A 17,096-nucleotide genomic window follows, 5' to 3' on the forward strand; every position below is an offset into this window, starting at 1 on the left:
AACATTTATAGCTATAAAAAAAACATTATTTATGTGACATTTCACAACATCCCCACACCCTTAATTTATGGGAAAACACCTGTAACACTAATCCCACACCATAACTTATCCAAGAAGCATAATAAAAAGGTATACTATAGTAAAGCAACATAAATGCTTAAGCTGTCATCGCTTTACAGTGGATATTCAAACTAAGACTTCACTTTAAGTGACAAGACTGATAATGATGTTTAGTTTTTCCCCTAGAGCCAAGAGAAGGCAAAAAAAAATTTATGAGCTCAGAAATAATTCAACTTTGCATGGTATCACTGTTAAAAAATAAAGTTCTGCTGTATCTCATGAAATCAGAGAACAAGTAACACTTCCTTAAGCCTCAGTTTTGTGAATCTCTCAAATTGTCAAACATACTTTTAAATTAAAAGTACTTACCATGGCCTGCATACTGCTTGGCACTTTCATTGAGAAGGCTAGGAGAGCTGCTGCTATTTGTCATCCTCTGCAAAAATAAAAGATGAAAGTGCACATGTAAAATAAAGCCACAACGGATTAAGTAAGGGCATTGGGGATGACATTTAGAAAGTTTTAAGGACAGAAACTTGTTTCTCATTTCCCATTTAGTAAGTACGCTAAGCAAACAGACTTGTAGTTAACAAAAATGTTTAGTAAAATAAAGCATTTTCCACAATTGAAATGCAAAATTACCAAAAATTACTGTATATTAAAATAAAACACTATCTTCATTAATTTCTCCTAATTAGGAGGGTCTACCAAACCTACGGTTCTCTTTCTGTATGTTGTGAAAATATTAGATAAATCAATTAGTTATCTCCTTAAAACATTCTTTGACACTGCACTCCTCAAACAACTCCTCCGTTTAATATAGTATCATCAAGACAGGAAACTTCTCTAATGAAAAATACTTGAGTATTTGAAAGATTCTTTTTAAAAACAAAAGAACCTTTTGATACCTTTCAGCAAAACAACAGATTCTTCCAAGTCAGCAGAACATCTGAAACCCTCTTAAGATTCCTCCTAGGCTCTGCTTGCTTCTGCTACATTCCTCTAGAGATATGAGCTAGCAATAAACTGGACTAGAAGTGAAGGAGTGCTGTTTCTAAGAGCTATTGCTTCTTTGATAGAGAAGTTTAAAAGTGTCTCTTCTAACTCATGCTTATTATTCTCCTTCAGCAGCTTCTCAACAGGAAGAAAAAGTGTGAGAAGAAAAAGGAAAGCAAGGTCAGGAAGAGCTCTTCATCACTGACAGAGACAGCCACTAATTTGTTAAAATACTCCCCAGTATGCTTTTGGCCCACATCAACCCAGAGTCTCCCAGCCAATTTCCAGGCACTATTCAGCAGTGAAAAGGTGTGAGATCCCTTCAAATAGACAGTTTGCATGCAGACTCTGCTTTAGTGGGTGAGCACACARCAGCACAAACAGGCCATTTTGTGCCAGCTGGCCCTAAGCATAAAGGAAAGTTTCCACACATGTTTTTTAGTAGTCTAGACACAGACTGACTCAAAACTGGTCACTAGTTGCTCTTTATGTCTCAATGTTGGTGGCAAACGGCAGGAAACGTAATACATTACACTTCAATGCCATTTCATCTAATTGTTGACCACAAAGATCCATATTCTGGAGTAATTTTGGTGAGAACAGAGGACARCCAATAGAAGCTGGATTGCTATCCAGCAATGGTAGAACTGTAAACCTACTGCAATTCAAGTCTCCCAGCACTTGCAGTTTTCACAGCACCTCAAACTTCACCAGAAGCTGCAGCTTTTAAAACTTGTATCTAAAGGAATAGATGTGTAAAGTAGGAAGGCTTACAGATGTAAATAGCATGTAAACCTTCAGCTTTTTCAAAATGTCAAGCCAGCTGTCTGCTACATGCTCTTTCCTTACTTTGATGTCACCTGTCTCATGTTCCTAAATATACTGAACTGACACAAAACAAATATCACTAACTTCTTAAGTGATAAACAATTCTATACACAAAAGGCATGGGTCCAGTGAAACAAAGTTGACTTACTTTTACAAAACAAGGTACTGCTTTGAAAGACCCACACCAGACAATAGACAATCTCTGCCCAAATTCAATGAAGCTCATCCTACTGCTCACAATCATCAAAATAAGGATAAAAATACAATAAAGATATTTCTGGATTACAGTAGCTCAAGTAATCATATACCATATTCCCTTCCCATGCAACGGAAAGAAGTTAATTTTCCATAGATGCTTAAAAAGCATCCCTGTCATGCAAATTTTTTTGGCATTTGATGCTTCCTCACTGATTCTCATAAAACGAAGAGGATTAAGAAGACATTTCCTAAAGGGAACCTTTCAGATTTGTACAAGATTTGTCCAGGAATAGGTAAAAATACTATTAATTTCTATTTATAATACAAGATTTAGTAATAATTTTAATGCTAAATGTAATAATAACTTTGATGCAAAAGGATCTGTTGAAAGAGGAATAAATATTRGTATCCAAGTTGATTAAGCACATTGGTATCCAAGTTGATTAAGCACATAACTTAAACTTGGAACCAAGAACTTTTATTCCATCAATATTCTCCATCCTCAGGAACAGGAGTTAAACTTTCAACCATTCAACCAACAGACTCAATATGAATAGGAGACTGAGATGATGAAAATCAGTGCTGACATGATCACTGAGAACATATAGTGCGCACAAGGCAGACTGCGACAGAGCATATTGTTCTGGATTCTGAAAGCACAGTGCAACCCAAATCAACATTGCGCTTTTAGAAAGTCAACCTCTCATTCAAAGTGCAAATGTATCTTAAATGCACCAGGATTCTGAAAATCCAAATCKTGGGCAACTCTTTGTCTTAATAACTGCTTGTAACCTGTACCTTGAATGGTTAGAAATCGCCACCAAATTCATGAACTTTTCATTTTTCCCACTTTTACTACATGCACAAACTTCTTACCTTAACATTGTTCACAGAAGACCTGCACGTAATCAGTAAAGGATTGTTAATCTGTTTTAATATTAAGATTTCTACCACACCCAAATGCATTTAATCTTAATGAAGGTTACTCCTTTATCTGATTTTTACCATAAGGTTCTTGAAAGAAAAAAAAAAATAAATGAACACAAAAGTGCTGCTTATTATTTGTGTTTTCTGGAAGGCAGCTTTGATTTTATATACACTTTTCAACCTCTTCTAATGATGTTGAACTACTTTTCATACAAACTCAATGTCAAGAAGATTGTAAGCACCTCAAGCACAAGAGCTGAAAGCTCTAGAAAAGCAAAAGCAACCATTAACAGGAAAGGAAAATTAAATATTAAGCCTTACAGGGAAGGTAAGCACACACACAAGAGCTTCAGACTGTTTTAGTACATCATGACTTTCATTGTACGGAGGTTAATATGGAAAGACAACTTTGTCATAACCAAGTGACACACTCAGTTCCACAAACTCCTTTCCTCTGCCTGCCTATTGCTATGATTATTTGAGGCTCTTCAAACACTATTCAAAATACAGGTACAATGGCTGGCATACATCCTTCCCCTCTCCCTTTAAAGGAATTTGCAAGTAGTTTCTGTTTCAGCTTTTCCTCACAGGAGAGATGCTCCAGTACCCACGTCATCTTAGTGACCATTCAGTGGACTCTCTTCAGTATATCCATGTCTCTCATGCACTGAGAGACCCAGCACTCCAGCTGTGACTTCATCACTGCTGGACAGAAAGGAAGGACCAGCACCCTGACCTTTTTACAATGTCTTACCTCATGAAGTCCAGTTCCTTGGTGGAGTATACTAAGAAGAGAAATATCACAACACTCCTACCTTCTAAAGGTAAACACCACCTTGCCTCCACCCTTCAATACTCAGTAGCAAATCCCAGAATTACAGCTGCAATTAAGGCAAGTTTGTTTTATCTACCTCCACTAAAGTGTATATTACAAAATTCCCACCAAGATAAAGCATGAATAAAACTTCAATGCTAACAATTAGGTCCAATTTTACATGGCTTGCAAGGCTTATCTTGAAGTGAGTGTTTTTCCTTTTCTTTTCTCCACCATTTCTTTTCTCCAAAATACATAAGAGATTATATCTATTTCTTTTGTCTCCGTATTCCCTGCCCTAACCCTGAGAAAGTAAGGACTTTCCTCATGGTCATTCCACAKTGCAAAGCATGCCATTTCAAAATATTCTGCAGTATGACACAATCTAGTATCTTACTACTGCTTTAATGAAACTATATTTCAGAATATTTCTTTATAATTTTTAGAATAATGTCGATTTGAGTACAAAAAGTCATCCCACAAAAGATGAAGATGGACTTGTTTGGATGTGACATTGTTTAGTTGCTAGATTCTCTGACCTACAAAGGGTGATATATTTTGCTTTTCTTTTTAAACAATCCAAAACCTGTCTTTAACAGCATATGTGGCACCATCTACAGCATAACCCACTCAACTGCTGGAACTAAAGCAAGTGGATTACTTCAACTGCATAATTTTATATTTAAAATAGAACATCTGTAGTTCCACTCAGATCTCAAGAGTTAGAAACCGAAGACATTTACAAACTTCTGTGCTATAAACAGAGTTTTATTGACTGTTGGCAGATGCAGCAATGGCAACAAAGGTCTTTGTGTTTGTTCAGCTGCAAGGCTTTGAAGTAATCATGGTCACCCCTTCTCAGGCTATTCAAGAATGCTTAGTACCCCAACATTTGCATGGCGAAAACAAGCAAAACCAATTCCTCTCCATTGCTTGGCCTTGCCAACTTCAATGCTGAGGACTGTTACCACTTTATGATTTTATTAGGGTGATTGATTGAGAACTTTAGATTCTTCCTTTCGGTATAACATGCAGTCCAATGTAGTTATAAATCTCATCCCATCAAAATAAATAAAACCAGATTTCTGCGAAGCAACATGGATGAAGGCACCTTCTACTGTTTTATGACCTTACAACTAAGTTGCTCAATTCTAATATGTTAGAAGTTTTAACATCACAACATTTCTCTGCCTCATCCTGCTCTAATACCCTTTTAACAGCCCAACATAATATTATAAAGTTTCTATCCACATCACCGGCATCTTTTGTCAAGCCATAAGTTATTCAAAGGGCAGCACTAATGCCAGAGGAACAGCAACACCAGCCAGCCAAGTGGCACACGCAGAGCAACTGAGCAAAGAGCCAAGCATTAGAGGCATCCTAGACAGCCAGCTCCTGCCTCTTCATTGCTGGGAGAGCCAGAATCAGTGAGCTGCTTTTTGAACCACACCTCTGACTGTCTCTTGGCAGCTGCTGCTATGCCAAAAAGAAAAAGAACAGCTTCGAGGACAGCATGCAGCCTGTGGGCCATGTGCTGTGCAGGCCTGCTGCTCTGCCGCTGATTAATATTAGAGAAGGGGAAAGCAGAAAACAAGTGCTTTGATAAGATGGAAGACAATACTGTTAATATGATATATGAAAGCATATGCAGATTGCGAGAAGACACATGAAACAAAACAGTATTATGGAAAAACAYAAACCAGTGTGGACAGAACACTACTAACCAATAGGAAACTAAGTAACAACAGAAGAGGACAAAATGGGGACAACAAAAGGCTGGCTAACAGCAAAGACCTTGGAAGGAGGAGTGGAAGGATGAGGCAAAGCATTTTATTTTTAAAGAAGAAAAAGGAAGAATTAGAGCTATGGTCACTTCAAAAATGCTGCCTCTTCTGAACTGTACCAAGTATTTTTACTCTGTTTTCCCCACTGCAAAGTGAATATTGCCATTAATTGCATCTTTACCACTATATGAAGCCCAAAGATACGTTCGAGACCTCGTAAAATATTCTTCTACAGATATAAATGAAATCTCAAAGTCAGAAATATCTATTCTACAGATATGCAGACAAACATTCATCTGCATCACTTATGGCCAAAGCAGCACATCCACTYCCAATTCATCATGATATCATCTACTTTTACTTTCCTCCCTTTTGCTTACTTAACACTGAGTCTTAGAAATGAGGCACTGCACCCAAAAATGCAATAATTGCAAAGTTTGGATATAACTTTGCTTGATGCAGTTTGGTTCCACTACATATGCATTATGATAACCCCAACATATACAACCACATACCCTTTTTCAACAAACCTCTGTTGTATTTGCTTGCACATGACAAATACTTTTTGGAGATTAGATAGGAACAGTCAAGACAACTCCTCAATTGAATACCTGATGATTATATTGAGAGGTAGCTAGTGAAAAAAACAAGGACAGCAGAAAGATTATTTCATAGTAACAGAGTTGACCAATACCCAGAAGAGACTCACTTTATTACTATCTTTGCTAGAGTGAGACGAGTTAAGCAACTTAAACCAAGGTTTTTATTGGTGGTCATTAATTCCATTYCAACCTTTCAACTGTAAAGACTGGTTTCAAAAACTCAAGTCCCTAGTTTGCCAGCACTGCTGGGGCATTGTTTAACTGTCATCCTTTTTCATCCCTTGCATCTATAAATGGAGACTATTTTCTTGTTTCATAAGGAAAGTATTTCACAAAGTTTGATGGAATAATTGTAACCTAAAAGTGCACTGCCAACTAACAGTCTTCACAAGGACACAAACAGCATGCAGGAATAAAGGACAGAACCATATGATTATCATTTAATTAAACATCAAACAGATGCTCGAAATACACGGATGTGCCACACATCCTGTGTCCTGAAAAGTCCCACTAATTATTTTCCCACTAAAAAAAAGCTACACAACATTATGAGAAATACAACTCAATATACAACCTCAAGGCTGCGCTGGCAAMCTAAACTTACCATCTCCTAACATCTTGCTGCATCTTACTAGTGTTCTTCTGTTAGTGTGCTTATGTGCATGTTTGTGCAATTTCCCAATTTTAGAAACAACATGAAGACGTTGCCCCACATTGCATCAGAGATGCATCTATTTGTGAACTACACAGATASACCAGACATGACAAAGTAATGCAGATGGAAATGACGTTTCCATCTGCAAAGCAAAACTGAGAGTTAATGAAATATTTTACARAAGACATCTGATGTTTCATGGATAGCAGAACTAAATTTTACTATCTTTAGTCTGATTCAAAGACCTGGAGAGAAAAAGGAACATGGATTTGCTCTCTCCACCCTACTTTGTCCCACCTTCACATTATGAAGACTTGTTTTCAGTTTCTGTGTATTTCATTAGCACAATTCCAGTCCCCATTCTGTGAGTGACCCACCAAGGTCTTCTCTTTGCTTAGTCCTTCTGCTCAGTATTTCCTGGTTTCTTCTTTACTTATCTTCAGCTCAGCTTCTCTAAGCCCACAGTGTAAGTCTCTTTTCCCCTACCAACCCCTCTGCTCCAATTAACACAGATACAGAGCTCTTTCATTAAATATAGATCCACTTCCATGTTGCTTCAGTCTGAAGCGGACAGTAAGTGGGAAATGAAGCTGATCAGAATTCAGAGTTCAGGCAAGGCCTAGATTATGCCAAAGCTGCAACTGCAAAAATGTACTCAAGCTGCAACATGCCAGTGCAGATTACATCTCTGGGAAATTATGTAACATCTAGGAAGTCTCCAGTGGGTCTATATAAACCTGTTCTGCAAAAGTTTAACCAACTGACAAAATCTGTGCAAATTTTCAGCAAAAGCAAGAAGTATATCCTTGACACAATAACCAATCTATCAGATTTAAAAAGTCTCTGTTCCAAACCATAAAGGACTAGTACTATTTAAAGTCAAACTCACTAAAATTTCCCCCTTGCCTTGTTCTCCAAGGGGCTGAATGACACAAAATCTCATTCTAAGTGGCTAAACTTTGTCAGTATGGAATTAACCTAGAAGGTGACACGCAGTCAAAACAGACAGCATTACCAGCTTTACCTATGCAAACAAGAACTTAAATTATATGATTCAATGGAATAAAATGTCAACATAGGAATACTTTTAAAACTGCAGTCTGATGCGAGTAAGTACATTCTCAATACTAATAAAATCCTCCTTCCGAAGTAATTTCCCTTATTCTCCAATGGGCAAAAGGCACGCTGATTCCTTCTTGAAGAGAAAATGCCTTGACTGTAATCTCAGAGACATTAGTAAAGTATTTAAAAATCCTATAAGCATTCAGGTTAGATGCATGCCTTATTATCTCTCCTTCTAGAAGAAACAGCTATGACTAAAAAATGGTGTTCAGAAAGACACTAGTGTTTTTGTAAAATACTGTTTAAGGATACAAAAAACAATGACTTTGTGCTAAAATTATATGACCTCAGTGATGAAAAACTTTGTAACTGCCTGCTTCAACAGTATGCTTCAGGATGAGAGGTTAAAATTTTTCTTTTTAAATCATGCATCACTGTCAGTAAAACATTTCCATACTTTTGCAATTCTGTCAAATAAGAAAATTCAGCTTTCTTGAAAGCATGCAGTAAAAAAAACAAACAAACRAAAAAAGGGAACACACCTAATTAACTCCCACCTTTTGCTGAGTTATTTTTCAATCCATAATACAGCCACAATTGAGATCAAAGTAAGCTCATAAGGAGAGTTTCCTCGATATAAAAGAAGAGAGGTGTTGTCAGGATTCAGTGTGAACTGTTTGACATGTGCTCTCTCTCATTTACCAGTAGTGGCTTTGTTTAGTACAGGACCGACCATCATTTTTTCAGGGACAGACTGTGCCTCTTTTAAAATGCATAACACTTTGAGGGAGTTATTATAGTACTTCATGTGTTAATTCAGTAGATACTCATTTAGGTTTTAAATACGACAGACTTTTGCTGCAAATTTTGCATAATACTACCTACACAGTAAATTCCACCTCATGGGAGTTCCTATGCCAACACTATAAATACAGGGAAACATCTCAGAAAATTTAAATATGAATTCAACATACCACCACCAGAGTTTGCATTTACAAATACTGAAATTTTTGCCTAGTAATTTCAGGTTTGACAGATCATATTTTGCTTTGGTGATTTTTAATCTTTGAAAAGTTTCAAAATGTAATTTTTATATATTTAGCAAAAGGCTATCAAAAGCTATGAGCCTAAAAAGAAAACTAGAAATTCATATTCAGAAAAGAAACCTAACACAGAGTTAAYGTATGCAGCAAAGCTCAGCACAACAGCGCAGGTAAGTGCTAACAAAACCAGATTCATTTTAAAGCAATGATACTGTTTCATTTCCATTTGCAAGATTAAAGGAAGCATATACTCTGTATATCATACAAAGATGGCACATTCCAGAGGGCTCCCTTTGTCCCACCTCTTGACCAGTTTTCCCTTTCCATTGTAACACCAGCAGGAACTAGCGAAACATTATACAAATCACTGCTATTACCTGCATCATGGGATACTTTGTTTCAGCAGGACTTCCAAATCCATTAACACCAATGAAGCTGGTGCTAAAGTAAGAATCCGTTAGATTGGCATCAGCTAACCCGCTGCCATCCATTCCGGGAACTGAAAGGAAAAAAAAAAACAAAAATGCCTCAGAATATGTTTCCTTTACCATGGATTTATTCATTAGTATCTATTATATATATTCTTTTTTTTTTGTCAGGGGAATAGAATAGGAAAAGGTGGGTACTACTGTCTTCTCAGGAAAACAGCCAAACACATATTAGTGCATAGCATGAAAAAGGAAGTTTATGAAATAAGTCGCTAAATGAGAGCATTTGTAGCATGAAGTTGCAGTGCAAATACAAAAAGAAGCAATGAGGAGTTTGAATTTTAGAAACAAGAAAAACAAGGAAATTAATTATATCAAAAAGAAAATGCATCTATTAAAAAACCTAGAAGGCAAGCTTATTTTATGAAAACCCATACTTTTGCATGCCCTTCTKGGAAACACGTTTTAAGTAGAATTTTGAACTGGATGCACTGATTCTTTTAAAGGGCAATATACAGAAGATGCACACTTAAAAATATCTCAAACCCTTTCACAGAAAGCAAACTATAAATGCTTCCTTAAGAGCTTAAGAAAATTTTCATCATCTCATTCTTTATAAAGTGGCAACAATTTCCTGAAATGTAGCCAAAAAATCCCTTCTATTGAAAGGAAGTGTGAAGGATGCAAGAAGAAATTCATCCTGCCTAGAAACAAGAGCCTCAACATGCAAGACTTTAAACACAAATAAATTCAACACTAGAAAGCTACAAAGAGAAACAAGAAGCTGTCATAATTAACACAAAACTCTCAAGCAGATATTACTTCAGCAGGAAAAAAAAATTTACAGTGATATGCCAACTGCAGCTCAAATCAACCTCCTGCAAAAGCATCCACTATAAAGACACTAATCACTATGGCCAGGCCACTGCAAGCCAACAGGCATGAGTAATGGGTAGCTGCAARATAGGAAGGCACACATCCAACTCAGAGGAACATCCTGTACCAAACTATCCAACTTRAACTTCTGGGAGGACTCACAGCCAGGTGGTAACACCCAGAAACAATTTCCTGATGCTAATCCTCAAAGGAAATAAAATGCAACTTAGTGGCACAGCTAAAGGAACGCATATTATAAACCCTCACTTTTCATCAGAATAGGAATTTTCCCTCCAAAACAGACTACATAACCTGGTGAGCCATTTCCATGTGTTAGGCACAGGAAACAGCAAAAAAGTACAGTCATACGTAACCACAGGAAGGGTTGGAAGAGGAGGATGACAAGTAGCACACACACCACAGACAAAAGGAAACACTGCCCAGCTGCACTCCGCTGGAACTGGAGCTGCATGAGTCAGCCCACTGGGGGAACACCAACACCAGTTCAAATGAAGAGCTGTATGAGAGATCAAATAAACTGAATATCTCAGTGGCAATAAACATCAGTTTTGCAAGGAAAAGATTCTTAAAGTTTTGTYGGAACATTATGTATATATTCAGTAGGTTTGAAGGAAACACCTAAGAAACTTTAAAGATGACAATCATTAATGAATTGCTACTTCTTTTTACAAGTTTTAAAAGTTAGCTAAGAGATTAGGAAAATAAAACTCCCTCCACTATCCATGCCCTAGTTCCTCCTTCACAATTTTAAATAAGTAGCCAAATAGAAACTTCAGAAGTCCTCCTGCTACAGCCCTAAAAAAAAAAAAAACAACTTTTTTAATTTGTCTTTTAAATGACTGTTCCTCCTTTGCCTTCATTTGGGCAAGTCAAATTTAGGAGCTGAGGGAAAGCATTTTATAGCTCAACTACTGTACTACAGAAAATAGTCATGTCTGCAGTAATGCCAATTACTGTCTCATCCTTCCTGCTACAGTCAGTCCCTAACTTACACTGTGAAGGTTTGCATCTTACCACATGGTTTTCTGGCACCATGAAAAATACCAGGTCACGTTCATACAAGAAAAAAAAAAGACAGCAAATCCATGTCTAATTGTAAGCAGTTTCAGTCCAGTTTGCCCATAAATTTTTCAAGGCTCTCACTGGGGTTTTTATTTATTCTAAAAAGGCATTTCCAATATAGCTTTCTCTGCCTACATTTCAGCCATTATCAAAAACTTTTGCAATTTTTATGCTACACCTTGACCCACCTGAAAAAACTTCCATTTCAAAGAACAACTGTCATTTCAAGGTACACTAGAAAAGTTCAGCAGTATATATACCACTCCACCTTATACTTTTGCCAGAAATTATAGAGTATATCCAATATTTAACAAACTAGCAAGATACTCCCTCAGATGACACCATCAGTTCTCCAAATCCTTCAGGCTCTGTTGACAGATCAAGAAAAAGACTGTTCTTCCTGCTTCTCCCACTGCTCCTCACTATGCTAGTCAACATGAGAATGCATGTACCTTCATTTCTCCTTTGAACAAATATAGTTGATGCACAAAATCCTCCAAACTGGAAAGAAGCAAATGAAAACTTGCAAGTTTTGCCACACTGAGAAAGCCCAGAGCTGATCTGCAGTTAARTCCAGACAGCTAGCACAGCTCAGTCACCCATTATCAAAACAAAGCACCGCGACAGTAATCTTGGTAGGGCACAGATATAGCACCAGGTGCTCTGCTCCTGCTCTGGCTGAAACACTCTCAGTGCCAGGCAGGAAAAGCTGCAAGCAGGAGCAGGCTTTGGGCAGCAACCGCAGAGACTGAGCAAGGCTGAGGATGCTGCTGGGATGTTTGTCACTGCTGCCTTTCTACGGCTGGTATTTGCTATGGAAGCCTATTCAAGACACTCGAGACTGCTCAAAGGTACGATTGGGGCTATTGGCACACTGATATCTAACTGGGCACTTTAAGCAGCAGAAGCTACTTCAGAACACTTTCTTTTATCTAGCTGCAGGAAGACAATCTCCACACTGAAGTGCTATGGTTTGGCCACATCAATCAGCCACTCTAACAAATTCCAGTACTCCAGTGCTGATCCACCTTTGCAGTGCTCAATTCTACCGGTAACACAGCAATTTCAAAATCACTTTCAACTACAGATATTTTATTGTCCTCTTCCAAATGGTCTAAAAACATACTGCTAGCAGAGGGACYCAGATATCCTGCAGGAACAATCAAAAGAAAACCATCAAAAGTACACTCACAGGAGCAGAGGACAGTCCTCTTGGCAGTAGCTCAGATTTAGATCAGAATGCTAACTAGAAGTAGCAAGTATAACTACTGACTTCAAAAGAATAGTAGTTCCCTTCAACTGACTTCCCTGTAGCAATTAGCAAGAAAATTAAGAGTGCAAAAAAGATGAAAAAAGTAATTCTYGCATTGCTTACAAAGTTTAAAAAAGTGTTCAATACATAAACCATTTGTGTTCCAAAGGCCATGCAGCTTTTATACTGATGATAGCCCAGCAAATACCTAAACAGCCAAACATTTTTACTGTATTTGGCACCYGGCCTTCTCTATGAGAAGTAGATTACTTTCTCCTCCTCCTGCCAAACATTTAGCAAATCAGCAATTGTTACTTACTTCTGAGAKACCACAATAGTTTAGAGAATGTAAAAAGAGAACTTCTTTATCATAAGCAACCCATAAAAAGATGGCAGAAGTGGGTGCACTTTACTACACGTGCAGTGTGGTATTAAAAAAATGGAAATCTAAGCTGGAAAAAAAAATTTCTTAGTCCTCAAAGTTTTTATTCTCACGTGTTTACTGATTCACCTAAGTGCCTGCATTTGACTTATCCATTCAAGTCTTTCCTACAGACCAATTGCAAGCAAATATTCCATATACGTGCTATTAAAATAGCAATAAACTTCTTCTGATGTCTATGTATTTTCTCTTTTAAAGCATTGATTATAACTTTAGGTAAGTTTAGGCAAATTCAGGAAAATCCTGAATTAGCTAATTTTTGTTAAAGGAGTAAGACCTTCTGTTGTGTAGCAGTATTATCATACTGCTGTTGTGTAGCAGTATTATCTATGCACTGAAGCTGTTTATATTTTCAATAGGTTCTTCATGAAGAGAAGCATCAACTTCCTTGTAAAAGTGGAAAGGCTGACCAGGCAGGTCTGAGAAAAGATGGATGCATAACGGAACAACTAAGAATCCAGTGAGGGAAGAAATGCTAACACATTATGTAAGCACCTACGTGAAAACAAATTTCTAAATTCCATCAATAWTCAAAACAGAAGTTACATCCTGGCAATCCAATTAAAAGAAATTAAATAAAACATCTTGAGAAATTAAAAAGGAGTTTTCTACTTTTTATACACACATTATCTAATACATTTCTTGCTTAGTGAGTAACACTGCAGCTTAATGTGACAACTGCAATTAAAAMTAAATACATTCTTACATAATTCCTCTCCCACAGAATTTTAGCAGAAAGTAGGCTTCCCGCCAGATGCAGCACCAAAGAGGGGGRAAAAAAATGGTGTACCAGCACTATTTGAACACTAATACTATCTGAAAATATTTTCTGATATTTTCATTCTATGATTTCACTAACCAGTAAACAAATACTGTATTATCCTAGCCTGCCTCTTTTATGAACCCAGAATCAGCACTGATAATCTCACACACTGTTCTTAATATAAAAAAGAATTCTTTCCGGTAATGTGATATATTGCTCCCAAAGTGAATGGGCTAAAGCAAAGCCACAATGGATTTAGCTGATACTTTTCAAAACAATGTTTGAAACACTTCTGGCAAGGTAATAAAACATCGATTGAAATAATTCATTTGCTATTATCACTTTTTCTTAAAATGTATAATTATTTTCATACTGGGTATAAAGTTTGTATGTAATCTTCATTTAAACTCCCAGCACTACAACAGTGCACTTTTCACATGCTGGTAAACTGAATCATGGGTTCATTGTATACATGTGCATCCTAAGGACAAGGTGCTAGTTCAGCTAGATATAAAGCAGTAAAAACTACAGTGCCGTATCTCCAGAGAATTTACAGAGATAGCTGTCCCAATATTGAGACAAAAACAACAAAATATTTATACAAAGCTTATCTAAGGCATGTCACTTAAGATTTGTGTCCTTTTAGTCACCTAGAAGCAGCAATGTGTGAGAGGAGCTTATACTCATCTTCCTTTTTTACTGCCATGTACATTTCTGTGCACCAAGAAATCCTGTGCAGGTGGTGCCATTGTACACCTCTAACAGTTCACAGGCACTATAGACACTARTATACATACCCAGTGTTACTTTCTCTACAGTGCCACTACTTGGAACTTCTTAGGGAAATTGGATTCTCTGATGTTTTTATGCTTCTCTCATTTAATGAAAAATTTTCGAAACACCGACCAGGAATCTCTGCAATAGAGGGACCTCTCAAAAAAAAAAAAAAAAAAAAAAAATGAACTACATTCCCAGGCATGAGAGGCAAAAATAAAAGCATACACCCGGGTTAGGATGCTGTGACAGAGAGTGCAGCTGGAGGGCAGACAGCACGAATGAACCAAGTTGGCTGAAAGGCAGACAGGAAGCAAAACAGGAAATGCTGCCTTATTTACAAAAACTTTCACTATGCAATGAGATATTCATGAGCAAGCAAAGGAAAACAGGTATCTTTACCATAATATTAAATGAGTGGGCTGTCTTTTTTAATGTACCTCACATATCATAGAAGCATCAGATGAAGACTGAAAAACAGAATAGGTACCATCCTTGTGTTGTGTAAAAGCCTTGGTACAGAGTCTAGAGCAGCTGGACTCCTCATCAAGGACCAAGTCCAAAAGCACAGTGATAATACAAATAAAAGTTGATAGTTTCTCTGAAGACTCACCAGAACTATTCTGTTACCACAAATAACAATTTAAAGTAATCCAATTACTTAATATCATAGCTTTCAGAGCTAACCTTCTCCAAGATCTTATACAATTCTTAAAATAGAGCACCACACTATTCAATAAACTGCATCAATTTTTTCAGCCTTTAAGCCTCTGTTTCAACAGCCTCCCTCTAACTAAAACTCCATGTATTTTAAAAATAATTGYATGAAGCACATGCAGATAACCTGAAGAGAACATTAGGATATTTTTCACAGGAGCTGGGGAGAATGCATAAAAGAAAGGAAAGGTCTTTCTGCCACTGGCCTCAGCATTAGACCAACTTAGGTTCAGGGACTCTCCCCACAAACTACAGGAATCACATACTGTATGACCAACTTGAAACAGCTGGTACAACACAGGTCTCTGCTCAGACTTTTGTCTATCTGTTCTTTGTTTCTAAATCTCTATTCTCCATTTTAAAAAGCATCAGGTGTAAAAGGCTGCTCAAAAGCAAATTTGAAAATAAAATTAAGTTCTAAGCACAAAATATCTTTGAAGATCAACGTAACCACATAAGCAGAACTTTTTAAGTACTGAAAGACTTATGAAGCCTACACACACACACACAATGACCATGATCGATTCCCACTCATGTCCATACACAGTGATTCATCATAACATTTTTCTGGTGGTGTAAAGCATTACATCTTTACTAGAAAGCAACAACACAGGGAAACATCAGCCACATCAGCTTACAATCTAAATCCCTTCACTGACCCCTTTTCATCAGCTGCCTCACTACCAAGATTATTTATTCCACTTTGGAGGTTCTACAGAAATGCTTCTGCCTGTGTCCATCACCCCACCCTCAAGTACCATTTGTTCACTTTTCCCAYAGCAGTCTAAATTTTCTTCTAGCTGGTTCCTTACACATGGAAACCTTCCTGAGTTAGTCCTCAGAGCCACTATTTTCTGGACATTCAAATCATTCCTGAAGGCCCACTCCTACAGCAATACCTAAAAAAATCAGTTTAATACCTGCTAGATAGAAACTAAACAGGGATGTTCTGAATCCTGAAAAACAAGCTTTCAATTATTAAGATGCAGCAGTTTGCTCATATAACATAACTATCCCCACTCCTTTTATGTTTGCCTTTGAAGCATGAAAATAATGACAAGAGTAACAGTGCTAAAGTATTCCTCARTAGCCAACACTGGGTGGGATCTACCAAAAACAAGTAATTATCAGTAATCCTCAGGTATCCATAATTCTTGGAAATATTTGGACTTTGAACTATTTCCTATACAATGCGAAAAAYAGGCGAGGTATATAAACAGATAAAATCAAAGCAAATTAACAGTGTGATTTTTTTTTTTAAGTTTCACATGGTAAAACTGCCCCTCAAAATCCCACATAACTTTGCAGATTGAGAAGTTTGTCCTTCTCTCCTTTCTTTTTCCTTAGCTCCCCCAAATCATTTTCCTCCTAGGGGCTATTTACTTAACAGTTGGACTCAATGATCCTTGTGGGTCCCTTTCAACTCAGAATCTTCTGTGATTCTGTTATTTCCACATGAAACATGTAAAAGCAAAAAGAAAACGCATGTCTAACTGCCCAATTTCTGGAGATGACATATGAGACAAAAAGTGATTACGTGAACTCAGTAATTTTCATTCCCTCTCATGCATTTCTAACTGGCTTTTGGTTTTACTCTTCTATTCTCAATTGTCTCTCTCTCCAAACGTTTCTTCAATGKTCAGAATTGCTTTCCCATTTCTTAAAAATATTCAGAGCAAAACAAGATGAAAATTGTATGATCTGTCAACTCCTAGAAAAGCCATAATGAATATTGAAGATGTAGACACCACTACCAATTAAAAAAAATAAAAACCACAAAAAACAAAACAAA

At 37.1% G+C, this 17,096-nt stretch overlaps 1 protein-coding gene across 5 annotated transcripts in view; it reads right to left on the reverse strand.

Annotated features, from left to right (window-relative positions):
- Positions 1–17,096, reverse strand: part of PAN3 (poly(A) specific ribonuclease subunit PAN3) — a 78,791-nt gene that overhangs the window by 56,136 nt on the left and 5,559 nt on the right. For all 5 annotated transcript variants that reach the window (XM_057366681.1, XM_057366683.1, XM_057366684.1 and 2 more), the window contains exons 2-3: positions 9,347–9,468; positions 430–496 (exon numbers count right to left, since the gene is read on the reverse strand). In XM_057366681.1, the coding sequence (XP_057222664.1) occupies positions 430–496; positions 9,347–9,468 (189 nt within the window). The remainder of the gene's footprint in view (positions 1–429; positions 497–9,346; positions 9,469–17,096) is intronic.

The sequence above is a fragment of the Malurus melanocephalus genome, unplaced genomic scaffold (assembly GCF_030028575.1).
Source record: "Malurus melanocephalus ecotype Western Australia unplaced genomic scaffold, MMel_1.1 scaffold_70, whole genome shotgun sequence".
Lineage (NCBI taxonomy): Eukaryota > Metazoa > Chordata > Aves > Passeriformes > Maluridae > Malurus > Malurus melanocephalus.